The sequence below is a fragment of the Corythoichthys intestinalis genome, chromosome 19 (assembly GCF_030265065.1).
Source record: "Corythoichthys intestinalis isolate RoL2023-P3 chromosome 19, ASM3026506v1, whole genome shotgun sequence".
Taxonomy (NCBI): Eukaryota; Metazoa; Chordata; class Actinopteri; order Syngnathiformes; family Syngnathidae; genus Corythoichthys; species Corythoichthys intestinalis.
Window position 1 is genome coordinate 32,845,864 of NC_080413.1, and position 15,287 is coordinate 32,861,150.

General features: G+C 41.1%; 1 protein-coding gene across 1 annotated transcript in view; it reads right to left on the minus strand.

The window, feature by feature from the left end:
• Nucleotides 1-897: 897 nt before the first annotated feature.
• The window catches only part of emilin1a (elastin microfibril interfacer 1a), an 84,170-nt gene continuing 69,780 nt past the window's right edge, over nucleotides 898-15,287 (minus strand). The window contains exons 8-12 of the mRNA XM_057822488.1: nucleotides 12,909-13,323; nucleotides 10,482-10,607; nucleotides 10,337-10,354; nucleotides 10,108-10,242; nucleotides 898-7,289 (exon numbers count right to left, since the gene is read on the minus strand). Coding sequence (XP_057678471.1) covers nucleotides 6,970-7,289; nucleotides 10,108-10,242; nucleotides 10,337-10,354; nucleotides 10,482-10,607; nucleotides 12,909-13,323 — 1,014 coding nt within the window. The 3' untranslated portion in view covers nucleotides 898-6,969. The remainder of the gene's footprint in view (nucleotides 7,290-10,107; nucleotides 10,243-10,336; nucleotides 10,355-10,481; nucleotides 10,608-12,908; nucleotides 13,324-15,287) is intronic.

Sequence of the window (15,287 nt, forward strand, 5' to 3'; positions counted from 1 at the left end):
GCTGATATAATCAACTGAAGGTTGACTTTTTTGTATTAAAAAAGACTTTGTTGTATTGGTCGGATGAAATATGCAAATTTTCTGAGATAGGGAATTTTGGTTTTTCTTGACTTTTTTGCCAAAATCATCAATATTAAAACAATAAAAGGCTTGAACTACTTCAGTTGTGTGTAAAGAATCTAAAATATATGAAAGTCTAATGTTTATCAGTACATTACAGAAAATAATAATCTTTATCCCAATATGCTAAGTTTTTTAGAAGGACCAGTACAGTACAATGCTAAGTTTTTTAGAAGGACCAGTACAGTACAGGCAAAAAGTTTGGACACACCTCATTCAATGCAACACAAATGAACGTCCCAAACCCATTGATAAAGCAGTATATTCCACTTACCAACCCTGAAAGGCATACCTGTTTGGTCACATTGGTAGGGACAATGTAAAAGTATACCTGCATGCACACTTTTTGGGGACGAGACAATAATAAGACCAAACAGATTAGGTGGACGGGGGTCAGGGCTACATTTCCAATGAATATGAACCTAATAAATTGATAGGCTAAATGATCAATGCAAAATAAATATTGATTTATAATACTTTTCATACATACTAACTTTGTGTCTGTTCAGGTGATACACTGTTTGATTTAAAACTTTGTTTAAAAAAAAAACAAAAACACAAAAGAAAAATTTAAAATGTTTTCAGCAAATTATTAGTTAATTTAAATTGGAATATTTGAACATAAATTATATTAACATACACAACAAATACAAACTTGTTAATAATCGCTTATGTATTCAAGAATGCAAAAAAACCCATTTCTCTTATGACCACGTAACATTTTCTGGATGAATGAATAAGTTAAATCTAAACGAGGGGTGGGGGGGTGTACGTCTTAGTCAGAGCACAACAAAAATCTATAACAATGGAGCCTCAACAAAACATGAAAACTTTTTACCTTGATTATGATGTATGATTATCTGGAGAAAAAAAAATGTCAGCATAGGCTGCAAATAAAAATGCTTTTAAATATATAACGTAGTAAGTAAATAAATAGATTTTCAATAAAAGTAAGTCATCAGCCAATCAAACATGCATTTGGGAAGGGGGCGGGGTGGGAACTGGACCGGCACATTCAGTAAATGAAAAGGGGTAAATATAAGTCTAAACACAATTAAAAATTAATTAACTTAATAATGGTTGGGTCAGTTTTATTCTTACGACATATGGGAAAACAATGTGATTTACCTATATGGCTGAAGTCATTATATAATGCAAATAAGGTTGCTTAAAAGTTGGTGGGGACAATTTGAGCTGATAAGTTGGTAGTGTTATGTCCCTACTTCCCCTATGCAAACCTATGCCCTTGCCTGTGAAGTCAAAAATCATTTTAGGTGACTCCCTCTTGAAGCTCATCAAGAGAATGGCAAGCGTGTGCAAAAAAAGTAATCAGAGCAAAGGGTGGCTACTTTAAAGATACAAGAATATTATACATGTTTTTAGTTATTTCACCCATTTTTGCTAAGTCCATAATTCCACACGTGTTCATTCATAGTTTTATTACCTTCAGTGAGAATTTACAATGTAAATAGCCATGAAAATAAAGAAAACGCACGAATGAGAAGGTGTGTCCAAACTTTTGGCCTGTGCTGTACGTAAAAGAAAAATCATATACAAACTTATAGCACAGCTTCATACAAGTAGTAGAGCGTTAATAACTGTGAGAAATCTTGCACACAATGGTAACTGTACAGCAGTGCTTCTCAATTATTTTCTGTTACAGCCCCCCAGGAAGACGTACACGTTTCCAATCCCAACACCATCATTTGCATATAAAAATATTATGACTGTAGTACACATTTGCATAATATTGTGCCCTTTTTAATATCCTAGAAAAAAAGGAATACAGAACAACTTACAATAAAGTATAGCTTTATTAACATTGTTTTGTTTGTAACAGAAAATACTTAAAGCTTATCAATTTGCCAGAATTAAAAAAAAAAGTCACATTCAAACTGTAAAAATACACTCAAGTTACTTTTTTGACCATTTGATAGTGAAAAATAAAATTTAATAAAATCAATAAATAAGAATAAATTCAAATTGATTAGCAACAGTAACTCATGAGAACAATATGCCAAACAATTTGACCAAAAAAAAAACAAAAAAACAAAAATTAAAGCAACAATAGGTAACTTTTCAACCTTTTTAAAATATTTTCATAACATTTGTGATGATATGTCGACCGTCAACTAGTTGAGTGACACCTCTTTAGGGGGTCTGTATTGCTTTCACCGGCACTAATTCACTTTGAGGACGGGGGCAGGAACCCTGCCACACAAAAAACTATCAATGTGCCGACTGCTTTACGGCATACTTAACTTCCTCCTTTCCCCATTTGTTATAAAGACTGAAGTCGATGCAAATGCTTTCGTGCGAATTCTGCAAAGATGGCAAAGCAACAAAAGAGACAAAAAGTTTTGTGCGAGGAGACAAAAACCAAAAGGCTACCAGGATAGAAGTTCACTCAAGAATAAACATTGGCCCTGCTTTCACTCGCTGACCGGTTCGGGTGGGGGCCGGAGGGCATGTGGGGGAATACGGTACAAAATCAAACGTATGTTTCTTATTGTCATCATCAGCATATTCTATTGTTTAGCTACAACTGGATTCATTACCTCATTACTATTCATCCTTCACACAGCTGCTGGAAACAGAAATGTGATTTAATCCATCTGTAGGCGACCGAGAAATCATGATTTTATGACGCTCTGTGCTGGTCTTCATGGGAAAAGCAGTTTTACTTAAGGCAAAACACTACCGTGTTTGTCCGCCGGCGTCGTTAAAATGGACTAAAACTGAAAAGTTACCGAGTGTTGCTTTAATAGGACAAAAACAACAGTGTAATTGGACAGAGTGACAGGTTTTATTTATGCTGTAGGTAGTATCAGCTTCTTTGCTATAGTGTGGGGTTATTTTGCACTGAGCAACTTTGTATGCCACCTTATAGTATATGATGCTAACAGCGGTCACTGGTTTACTGATGTAACACTGACAAAGCGGATCCATTTTTGGCAATATTCGGCACGTTGCTGCTGAAAAAAAAATACAAGCGGCTTATCAATGTGGTTGGATTCTGATGTCTTTAGGTGACGACTTAATTGATTTGGCTTCCTGCAGTCTGCTGCAAACATTTTTAGACACAGTAAACAGACCGGTTTTTCCTCGTCTCCCACTCCCACACTCCCGCTACATACGCAACCTTGGGGAGATACTTTTATGCCGTACTAGAATAAAGTGTAATTGCACATGCACTCAGTGGCTGACATTGGTGCTCTCATTTCCAGAGAGTGTGCAGTATTTCTTTAACCAAACGAGCACACAACAAAGAGCATGAAGATATGAAGAGGTAAGACAGGGAAATAGAGTTGTGTTCAAAATTATTCAACCCCCACAGTAGATGTGTTTTGCAAGTTTGATATTTATTTTTTATCTGGTTTGTACTGTAATTACATTAAATAATGACATGTGAAATAAACAAATACAACTGGAATAACGAAAATATTTGTTTGAATATTCCCATTTATGGCATATCTGTGATTACGTCATTGACAAAATTATTCAACCCCTTAGGCATGTATAACTTTACTACTTAGTAAAACATCCTTTTGCAACAATAACATCCTTTAGACATGAAACATAGCTTGACACAAGTTTCTTGCAGCGCTCCACAGGTATCTTTGCCCATTCCTCATGGGCAAAGGCCTCCAGTTCACTAATATTTTTTGGGCTTGCATGCTGCAACTGCCTTCTCCAAGTCCCCCCAGAGATTTTCAATGGGATTTAAGTCTGGTGATTGTGGTGGCCACTCCAAAATCTTGCAGCATTTCTTTTGCAACTAATATTTGGTAGATGTTGAGGTATGTTTAGGATCACTGTCCTGTTGGAAGGTCCAACCTCACCCAAGCCTCAGCTTTGTCAATGAGTGCATGACATTTGCATCCAATATCTCCTGGTATTGAACTGAATTTATAATACCTTGCACACGATGAAGATTCCCTGTAAGTGAAGAAGCAAAACAACCCCAACGCATGACTGACCCCCCCCCACCGTGCTTCACAGTAGATAGGGTGTTCTTTTCTTTATAGGCATCATTCTTTCTCCTCCATACGTACCGTTGATCCATTGGCCCAAAAAGCTCCAGTTTGGTGTCATCACTCCAGAGAACGGTATCGCAAAACCTTTGTGGTTTGTCTACGTGGTTTTTGGCATACTTCTTTTGCTTTGGAGTCAGAAGGGGGGTGCGCATGGGCATTCTTACATGGAAGCCATCATTTCGCAGTGTGCGTCTTATTGTCTGGGGATTTTTCTCCACCTTTCGCTTCCGGTATCGCACAGCAGTTGCAGACAGTAACCTCTTTCTACTACGCCCAGGTAATGTTTGCACTGTGCCTTTAGCTTTAAACTTCTGGACTATGCTCCCAATTTTTAATTTTAATATCCACATCCTTGCTTATGAAGTGAGATGACCTCTCTCTGAACATTTTTGACCATTCCTTGGACTTCACCATGTTGTAGAGATGTCATTACCTGCCCAGAAGAGCCATGTGTCACAGTCCTCTTAAATCTACTTAATTGCTGCTCATTAGGGTTGCATTCGCAACTACAGTACAGGTAAGATCTGGCCTGAAAAATCTAGCCCGACCCCGACACAGGTCCGTGGGTAATAAAGCTCGACCCGGGCCGAGCCTGATCAATTAACTTGATTTGCAGGCTCGAGCACAAAACAAACCCAAAATTTTATGTTCGTACCATAATCATTTCTGCCAGTACAGTATTTTAAATGCCGTCTCAGTGTAGAGGTTCCAGTCTTTCTGCTCTCGTATGAGAGCAAACCGCCACATTTGTTACATTCAGCGTAGCCGACACAGGTTTCTGTAGCATCTTCAACAATCAGTCTGAAGCCTTTCCACACAATCATTTCTGCCAGTACAGTATTTTAACTGCCGTCTCAGTGTCGAGGTTCCAGTCTTTCTGCTCTCATATGAGAGCAAAGCGCCACATTTGTTACATTCAGCGTAGCGGACACAGGTTTCTGTAGCATCTTCAACAATCAATTTGAAGCCTTTCCACACCCCACCATTATCGGTGCGTGATTGTCTTTTCAATTCCCCCGTGTTCAGTTTTTTTTAAACTTCTTGTTGCTCCATATTGAAATAGCAGGTCAAAAATATGTAATGGGTGTGGAGGGGAAGATTAAAAAGAGGGCCTGGCCACGGCGTTCACGTGCGCACGGCATGCTCTGGCTCTTATAAAAACAGCGAGAGAGAAGCCCGGCCCAACCCTAAAAATTGACATTTTTTGGCCTGACCCGGCCCGAATTTGGGTTCGGACTCGGGCTTACCTCTTACCTCTAATCTAAAGATGTTTTCATCAGCTGTTTGACAACACCTGATGGAAACCTTTGTTCTTAAAAGTGGTGGACTTGGGAGGGTTGAATAATTTTGTCAATGAGGTAATCACAGAAAGGCCATTAATTGGAATATTCCCCAAAATATTTTTGTTATTTCAGTTGTATTAGTCTATTTGACATGTCATTATTTGATGTTATTATAAACAAGATGAAAAATTAATGTGAAGCAAAAACACTTATCCACTGTGGGGGCTGAATAATTTCTAACACAACTGTATTTCCCCGTCGTAGCTTTTCATATCTCCAGTGCTCTTTGCTGTGTGCTCGTTTGGTTAAAAAATACTGCGGGCTCTGAAAATGAGAGTACCACTGCCACCCACTGAGTGGATGTGCAATTACACTTTATTATAGTACGGCAAAGAAGTATTTCCCCAAGGTCACACGCGCCGGCATCGGTCTGTGCCCGACTAGTTGAGAAGTACTGCTGCACATTAAGTGACAAACTCCGAATAAACCATCCTGCCAAAGCCCCTGTGGAAATTGTGTATCATGTATTTGGAACACATATTATAAAACATACAAAAATATACAGTACCTTGCAAAGTGAAGTGGTAGCGCTTAAAATATTACATGGTAAAATGTTTTTTTAATATTTACAATTCTTCCAGAGTTTACAATTCTTTTTAAAAATCCCACTTCAAACAATAAATGATAAGGCCATGTTTTTATCAATGTAAATTTTCATTGTGAACAGCAATACATTGATTGTAATGGAAATATTCTTAGTGCTCATACAATAACTCATCTAAAAATAACTTTTTTTCTTTAGAAAGCATTTAAAGTATTGGTAGTAGTTAAAAATAAAGGGTACACTTAAAAACATCAATGTTCCCTTTATTTCTTTTAGCAGTGTATATTTGTGTGACTTTACATGACATTTTAGGCCTGTGAAAAAGTAACTGATGATATGATGTTGCACCAACTTCATGCGAAAAACGGTGGTTTAAACTTTGTCACACTCCCACTTATTTCCCCTCAGCATTTTTCTAGGACAGTTGGCTTCTTGAATCATGTTTCTCGGAATCTGCTTGTGGTCAAAATGAAAATAATAGCTGTCATTAGGGAGGAAATGACTGAACATGGCAAAAAAATGTTATGTGGTGGGTGTATCGCACACAAAAAACCCCAAGTGCTTTAATTGTGTATCCCCATTTCTATGTGTCATTAGAAAATCCACCTGAGGTGTATGGTATTGTATAGTAAGATTCAAGTTTTTGGCAAGAAATACAGATTTGTAATATAACCATGAAGTAGCTTTTGTAAATGATATCAAGAACATCACGGCTTTTTGAGAAAGAGCAAAGTGTCTCCTTAAAGTTGCAAAACAAAAATCATTGGCTGAAAGTGAAAGCATTTTATTTAAAGTTCACAATTCCCTGAAAGAACCCTTGTTTCCTCTCAAGAGACCTTCTTGAATTGTTTTAGTCTCCATGACTGCCTGGTTGGTTCCACGTAAAAGAGTCCACGCTCTGGAAATGTTACCGACATCCATCCGATCAGATAGTCTCATACAGTAACATCCCACTGAAGATGGTCAAGGGTTCTGAGGAGTAGGCTAGCTTGCCAGTGACCAAATCAACACAGACAGTATCACCTTTCTCCATGGGAAGGATGATGTTAAAAACCGCTAGAGCTCCAGGAATATGTTTTGCTTCCGCCATTGGCTTTTCCAAGCCTTCAGGCTGATATCCTGCTGAGTCGACTCGAGCCACACCGGTGTTGGATTTGGATAATACCGCCTCGATCTTTATGTTCTTATGTCCGGTCAGGATTCCACTGAAAAAGTACCTCCCTCTCACTGGAGCGGTGAAATAACCTGTGGAAATAAAGGTATAGGCAGTTGATTACAAATTGTTGTCAGTAATGCATTATCGTGTAACGTGTTACTATCATCTGATTACTTTCCTCAATAACGAGTAATCTAATGCGTTCACTTGTACAAACCAGTAATCTGATTAAAGTTAGTTTCCTTAGTGTCTGTGCGTTACTATTTTGTTAGGGCTACCTCGTAATTAGGGGTGCACGATATCCATTTTTTGAAACCGATACCGATAACTTCCTGCTCCTCAAGGCAGATACGATAACCGATTTAATAATTTTTCAATGTTTATTCACCTGAGCTTTTGAACACCTGTAGGTCAAAAATACTAATGGTTAGATCTGCCTCTAGAACAGTAACAAAACTTTGCATACTGGCAAAACAGGAGTGGAAACAAACGTACACATCCCAATCCCAATCCAATACCAAAAATATTAGAAGGCCCGATAATATATAATGTTATTGGATTTATTGGGATGACGTCATAATTCCTATTATAATATAATATTTATCGAACCGATAATTATCGTGCACCTCTACTCATAATGTGCTGTATGCTGATCATACGTCAGGCTTCAGCCAATTGAACGGACAACTGAGTCCAGGGTGGCTTGCTGCGTGCATGCACACATCGACACGATGTGTCAAACTCAGATAACTGCTGCAGCTGGGGAGAGCGCCGTGCCGTCCGTTGAACAAATAAATAATAAATATCAGTGGAAACGGATTACGCTACACAGGCACTTTATTATGCTTGTTGTTAACACTTGTAAATCTCACGTTGGTAGATTGTTTTCTTCTTGGAGATGTGACACGTGAGTGGCAGCCTGGCAGTTTTGCCGTCATATTTTCGGGATCAAAGCACCGTTCCGGCCCACGTTCAACCCTGCTGTTAACTCATCAATTTACAAATCCTAAGAGAATGAACTGTGATTGGCTGGAGACCAGTTCTGGGTGTACCCTGCCTCCCTCCCATAGTTAGCAGGGATATACAGTGGGGCAAATAAGTATTTAGTCAACCACTAATCGTGCAAGTTCTCACACTTGAAAATATCGGAGAGGCCTGTAATTGTCAACATGGGTAAACCTCAACCATGAGAGACAGAATGAGGAAAAAAAAAAAACAGAAAATCACATTGTTTGATTTTTAAAGAATTAATTTGCAAATCATGGTGGAAAATAAGTATTTGGTCAATGCCAAAAGTTCATCTCAATACTTTGTTATGTACCCTTTGTTGACAATAACGGAGGCCAAACGTTTTCTGTAACTCTTCACAAGCGTTTCACACACTGTTGCTGGTATTTTGGCCCATTCCTCCATGCAGATCTCCTCGAGAGCAGTGATGTTTTGGGGCTGTCGTTGGGCAACACGGACTTTCAACTCCCTCCACAGATTTTCTATATGGTTAAGATCTGGAGACTGGCTAGGCCGCTCCAGGACCTTGAAATGCTTCTTACGAAGCCACTCCTTTGTTGCCCTGGCTGTGTGTTTGGGATCATTGTCATGCTGAAAGACCCAGCCACGTCTAATCTTCAATGCCCTTGCTGATGGAAGGAGATTTTCACTCAAAATCTCTCGATACATGGCCCCATTCATTCTTTCCTTTACACAGAGCAGTCGTCCAGGTCCCTTTGCAGAAAAACAGCCCCAAAGCATGATGTTACCACCCCCATTCTTCACAGTGGGTATGGTGTTTTTAAGATGCAATTCAGTATTCTTTCTCCTCCAAACACGAGAACCTGTGTTTCTACCAAAATGTTCTATTTTGGTTTCATCTGACCATAACACATTCTCTCAGTCCTCTTCTCGTTCATCCAAATGCTCTCTAGCGAACCGCAGATGGGCCTGGACGTGTACTTTCTTCAGCAGGGGGACACGTTTGGCAGTGCAGGATTTGAGTCCCTGGCGACGCATTGTGTTACTGATAGTAGCCTTTGTTACTGTGGTCCCAGCTCTCTGTAGGTCATTCACTAGGTCCCCCCGTGTGGTTTTGGGATTTTTGCTCACCGTTCTTAACATTTTGACGCCACGGGGTAAGATCTTGCATGGAGCCCCAGATCGAGGGAGATTATCAGTGGTCTTGTATGTCTTCCATTTTGTAATAATTAATCGCACAGTTGATTTCTTTACACCAAGCGTTTTACCTATTGCAGATTCAGTCTTCCCAGCCTGGTGCAGGTCTAAAATTTTGTCTCTGGTATCCTTCGACAGCTCTTTGGTCTTGGCCATAGTGGAGTTTGGAGTGTGACTGACTGAAGTTGTGGACAGGTGTCTTTTATACCGATAATGATTTAAAACAGGTGCCATTAATACAGGTAACGAGTGGAGCCTCGTTACACCTCGTTAGACCTCGTTAGAAGAAGTTAGACCTCTTTGACAGCCAGAAATCTTGCTTGTTTGTAGGTGATCAAATACTTATTTTCCACTCTAATTTGGAAATAAATTCTTTAAAAATCAAACAATGTGATTTTCTCTCTTTTTTTTTTTGCACATTCTGTCTCTCATGGTTGAGGTTTACCCATGCTGACAATTACAGGCCTTTCTAATGTTTTCAAGTGGAAGAACATGCACAATTAGTGGTTGACTAAATACTTATTTGCCCCACTGTACTCCAGCATTCCCAGGACACTCGTGAGGATAAGCGGTACGGAAGATGAATGAATGCATAAAAGAATAACACACGTTTCTACACTCCTATTATACCATCACAAAAAAATAACAGTCAAAATAATCATTAAAACACAATTTTTTTGCATGCAGTTATATATGATTTTGTCCACTTGACTTACAAAAATAAAACATGCTGATTCATACCTGTTCTGGGGTTATAGACAGCATTTTCATTGACAAATACTTTGTTAAATACGATAGTTCCAACACCCCTCATTGGTCGAGTTAGCGCTGCGGAGAACGAAAGTCTTGGCACATGGGCATCAGACCCTGCAAGACCTAATGTGGGGGCGAGAAAGAAGCAGGAATTTAGGTTTAAACAGATAAAAGAGTCATGGATGCTTTCATGTGATGTTATAAGAACAACACGTACCCTGTTCGCCTCTGAGACCTAGAAAATGAGATTGAAAAACAAGTAGTTAGTTACTACGTCAGGCTTCTATTTTTGAAAGCCAGAATTTAACTTTCAATTGTTGGACAGCCGACTGCAAATAACGAGTGATAATTGGTGTCTCTACCTGGGGGTCCAGCTGGTCCTTGTTTGCCCTGTTCGCCACGAGGCCCCACATTTCCTTGAGGTCCCACAGCTCCCTGGGGTCCAGATTGCCCTCGCTCTCCTTTGGGTCCCGGTAGACCACGTGGACCTGGATAAGATGAACAGTTAGGTTAGTGGGCTAAGTAATGTTACTTAGCTAGTTTTCAGTTTAATTTTATCCTATGTGGTTAAATTTTGAGTAGCTGGAGAAAGTTGTTTGCATGTGGCAAGGCAGGGGTTGGGAACCTTTTTGATCAAGAGAGCCAAAACACCCAACATACCTCTCACCTCTCAATACGAAGTTAACTCGTTCCAGCACCTTGTTTCTAAGTCGAAATGGTCCTATGTCGAGCAGGATTTTCCCATAAGAATACATTATAATTCCATTAATTTGTTCCACAGACCGAAAACCTACACTAAATCCTGAATGGTGAAACAAACTGTGTGATGTCATAAATCATCATATTTCGAGCATGTCGTGGGATGTAGAAACAAATGGCGAGTCAAATTTTACGTCGGATCTCGAAAAGATCGTGTGTCGAAGCGATCGTATGTCGAGGTACCACTGTATTTTAAAATGTGATTAAACGAGATAGTGTGTGTATATATTATATACAGGTAGTCCCCGGGTTGCGAACGATTTCCCTTCCTAGGTGGCGATGTAACCCGAATTTACACGTAATTCTGAATGAACCTTTTAAGTACCTCTAAATACAAAATAACTGCCCAAAAACATGTATTATACATCATATTAATAAGACCAAGTAAAAAATAAGCTACTGTGAGGTACATTTTGTCAGATGCCGTCATATTTAATGACTATTAAATATGAGCCAGCGCAGCCCATCCTTCCTCCCTCAGCCCAGCAAAGCGGCCATCGTCACCCCCCCAGGGATCCAGGGTGGTCCCCCGGGCCACCCGCACCCCATCAACCGCATCATCGGGGATGGGAAGAGGGGGACGCACCACCAACACCCACGCCCTCCCCCAGCTCCGTCTGCCCACCCAGCCCATGAGCCACCGCCGTAACCCCCCAAGAGATACGCACCACGGCGCATCGCGGACCCCCCAGCGGTCCACCAAGCCCAGTGCAGGGCAGGGCCCCTGCTGGAGCAGGCGACATCCAGCTGATACAACGGCGTCCAGCCAGCGACTCGCGACGGAGCGCAAGGCGGATACCCAGGCAGAGTAGAGAGGGGTAGGCGGAAGCCTGAGAAACCCGAGGAACCGCAGCGGGGCGGCGCTAGATCGAAGCCCCGATCTCCCCCCACTCCCGTGGCCGGCAGCCCAGGCAGAGGGGAGGCCACGCCCTGGGAGCCACACCATCGAGAAAAAGTGTGGGACCCACCTACCACCCTATTATTGTGGCTGCCAGTTCTCTTTCGTAGTTTAATTTTCCCCTACACATCTTTTATATACAGTACTCCGGTTCGCTTGGCATTGAGTTGGGAGGGGCCATCTCCGCTGCTGGCTGACTTAACGCATGAGGCGAGCTCTGTAGCACCCATATCTGTGCAATATACGTTGGGAGGATCACCAATAGGCACCAAATTGAAGTACATTGTTGCGATGTACATTTGAAGTGTCCAAGATCTATGTTTGAATGCAACATCAGCTCCTCACAGCTCGTTCATGTCAAGCGAGCTGGCCGGTTCCACATTTAAGATTAAGATTGGCAGCGAGCCAGATGCGCTCGCGAAACATGGGTTTCCCGACCCCTGCTTTAAGGCCTTGTTCGGACTGGCTGCCAAAATCTGATTTTTAGCTCATCGAGATTGAACAGTCACGAAGCACAAAAATCCGATTTTTGCTATATGTATTTAAACCAGATTTGGGTAGTATCATATCTGATATGGACAAGATGGTTCTCAGTCTGAACATAGTAACCGTTCCAAAAAGTCAGCTGTGATCAGCAAAGATCAACAATGAACCTGAACAGAATTAGTCTTTGAAAACTGATGTGTTGATGATAACGGCAGAAAATAAATCCTCCAAAACAAAACACATTGACTCATTCGTATTCGACCAGAATCAGGCCTCCTTGCCCACTGTGTACATGCCTTCAATAAATACTGTGCATAATATTTTAACTCTGCAACTCCCTCTTGAACTGTCAGAAAAACCTTTTTTTTGAGCATCTGCCCTGAGGATTGATGGCTTAAGAAACCTGAAATGAGTACTGTAAGCAAAATGAGCTACTGTACAAGCTTTACCCTTGTGTGACTTAACTTTTTCACCCTGATGTTGACTAAAACTCCCTTTTCACACACTGCAGAGTTTATAGGCTCTTAAGTGAATACTTGACAGGCCAGATTCTTTCTTTGTTCTATTTTTACATTGCCTTCCATTAACCAAGCTGTATATCTTTTCGAAAAGTCAGATCCCATGCCCTCCATCCTCTGAGTCTTACCCTTGAAATCCTGTCGTATAAAATCATGGAACTCCTTTGTCAAGTCCAGCAGTGATGAGTTGAGCCTGTGTATCTTGGTGTGGACATTCTCCAGCTGGACATTTTGGATATTATCGATAAGACGTCCTTGAGTTGTGACTGTTACATTGAGTCCATTGACGCAGGTCCACAGCCCGGACACATGTTGGTTCAGGCCCTCTTTGATCCTCTGCAAACTGTCTGAAAAAGAGTCGAAGCGTCCGCACAGTTCCTCGAGTTTGGAGAAACGGCGTTCCAGGCCATCGCTTGCTCGCCGACACTCCCCGACCTCCGTCACGTAATTACTTCTGATCACTTCAAGATCTTTGCCAAGGCTGCCGAATCGAATGTTTGAGTCAATGACATGCTCGGCCAAGTCATTCTTCAAGTTGTCCACCTATAACAGAACACGGGCAGGTTAAGACTGTCTTCCAGATAATAAATAGTAGTTTTCTAAGGTTCCACAGAGACAAAGCCAAAACAACTTTTACAGTCCATAAAGTAAAGGTATGTTTCATTCCATATGCTTCAATGTAATAACACATAAAACATCACTGCAGCAATGACACTGTTGCCATAAATAATGTTCCATTCTCGAAGGCTATTTAAAGTTGAATAAAACAGTCGTTCATCACGGAATGATTTAGGTCTTTCAGTTCAAATCCTGACTGAACACTTCTAACAAATATGTATCTCGAACATCTAAGCATTAGTAAGACAATACATTTTAGTCCAAACTTCAATAACATTGAGGATTGTGGTTAATGTTTTGTATTAATTAAGTCTCAACAAGTTGTAGTACGGTATGTACCTATCATGTTGTGTGCGTTCTCAGGCTACGTTTACACTCGGACGGATAATGGCCTTAAACGTGTAATTAGTTGGACTATACGGCATGTCGGCTACACTAGTATGCCTACTATCCAGATTAGTTGTAAGACGGATAATGTAGGCGGGAAATGTGCTGTCTCCGTACAACATTTGGATACTCAGGAAGGGACGTCATGCCGTCGCTGTTTTTAGTGTGGCATGATATCATCGTAAACAATTTCCCACTTTCCCACAAATTGTTCTTGAACCTTCAAACTACGTCTCTGCTTCAATTCAGTGCCCATTTTGGGTCCTCCGAGCGCGGAGGGGATGGAGATGAGCATTTTTTACAGAGCTCGTCTCCCGAGTTGTCTCCCATCTGCCAGCTGGGGGGCTGGCCCCTCCTAACTCAATGCCGACCGAACATGAGTACTGTCTATAAAAATGCGTAGGGGAAAATTAAACCCCGAAAAGTGACCTGAGTGGTATCCCCAGTCAGAGGTGCGCGATCAGTTGTTTTTCAAGACATTTCTGCCAGTCAAAACTGTCGCCAATTCCGGGATCGACACTTTTATGCACAAGCAATCCTTGTTGCGGCTTCCTGGAAATATACGCAGCACCACACCATATGCTTCTATTTGTTATTTTCCAAGTAGAGAGAGCAAAACTGAGCATCAATTGCAACATCCCAAGTAATGATGGCAGGCTTTCGTTGTTTTATAAAGATTTATTTCAATCACAACTCGGCGCCTGCTCGTAAAAGCCGAGCGTGCTCTCCCTTCACTCTCGTTCCTGGGTGATGCGCTCAATTGCGATCATGAAAAATACAGTGATCACAAAATAATAAAAGTCTAGAAGGTGTAGTAATTTCGAAATTTGCCGCGAGCGAGTAATGATTTTCCGCTTCAGAGGTAAACAGCATGGGCGATGACGTAACACATGAGGCTTCTCCTTTCTACGCATGCGTAGTTTGTGCAAATGCAGGCGTAGCTTGCTGAAGCGGGGGGGGGGCCTTAAAACGCACCTTAAACGAAGTGTGGACAGGTATAAAAATAGTCGGTAAAATACCTTGGAGAAAATTATCTGTCCAAGTGTAGACGTAGCCTCAGTTCCTTTTTTCGCATTCAGCACCTGATTGAGCTGGATGGGCTGGGCAATGCGACACACCTGTGGCGCATTAGGAACGCTCAGTATTTAAGGATGCCAATCACCATCTGCAAGTGTTGGACTATTGCTTGCTCATTTGCCTTGCTTACCGCTGTGTGTGAACCATCATCTTCGTGCTTCTCGACGTTTTTCCGGTTGTGTCCTAGTTTGATCGTTTTGGACTTTTGTGCTATATTGGACTTTGTAATCAGATTTTTGTGCTTTATTATATTCGCGTTTTCTGGTGTGCTCCCTCAGTTGTACTTTGTTATACTCGCATTTTTGGTGCGCTCCCTTTGTTTTACTTATTAAATGCAACCCTTAGCAAAAAAATATTGAATCACCAGTCTCGGACGAGCGCTCACTCAGACATTTTATCATGTAGAACAAACTCAGATAAAAAGC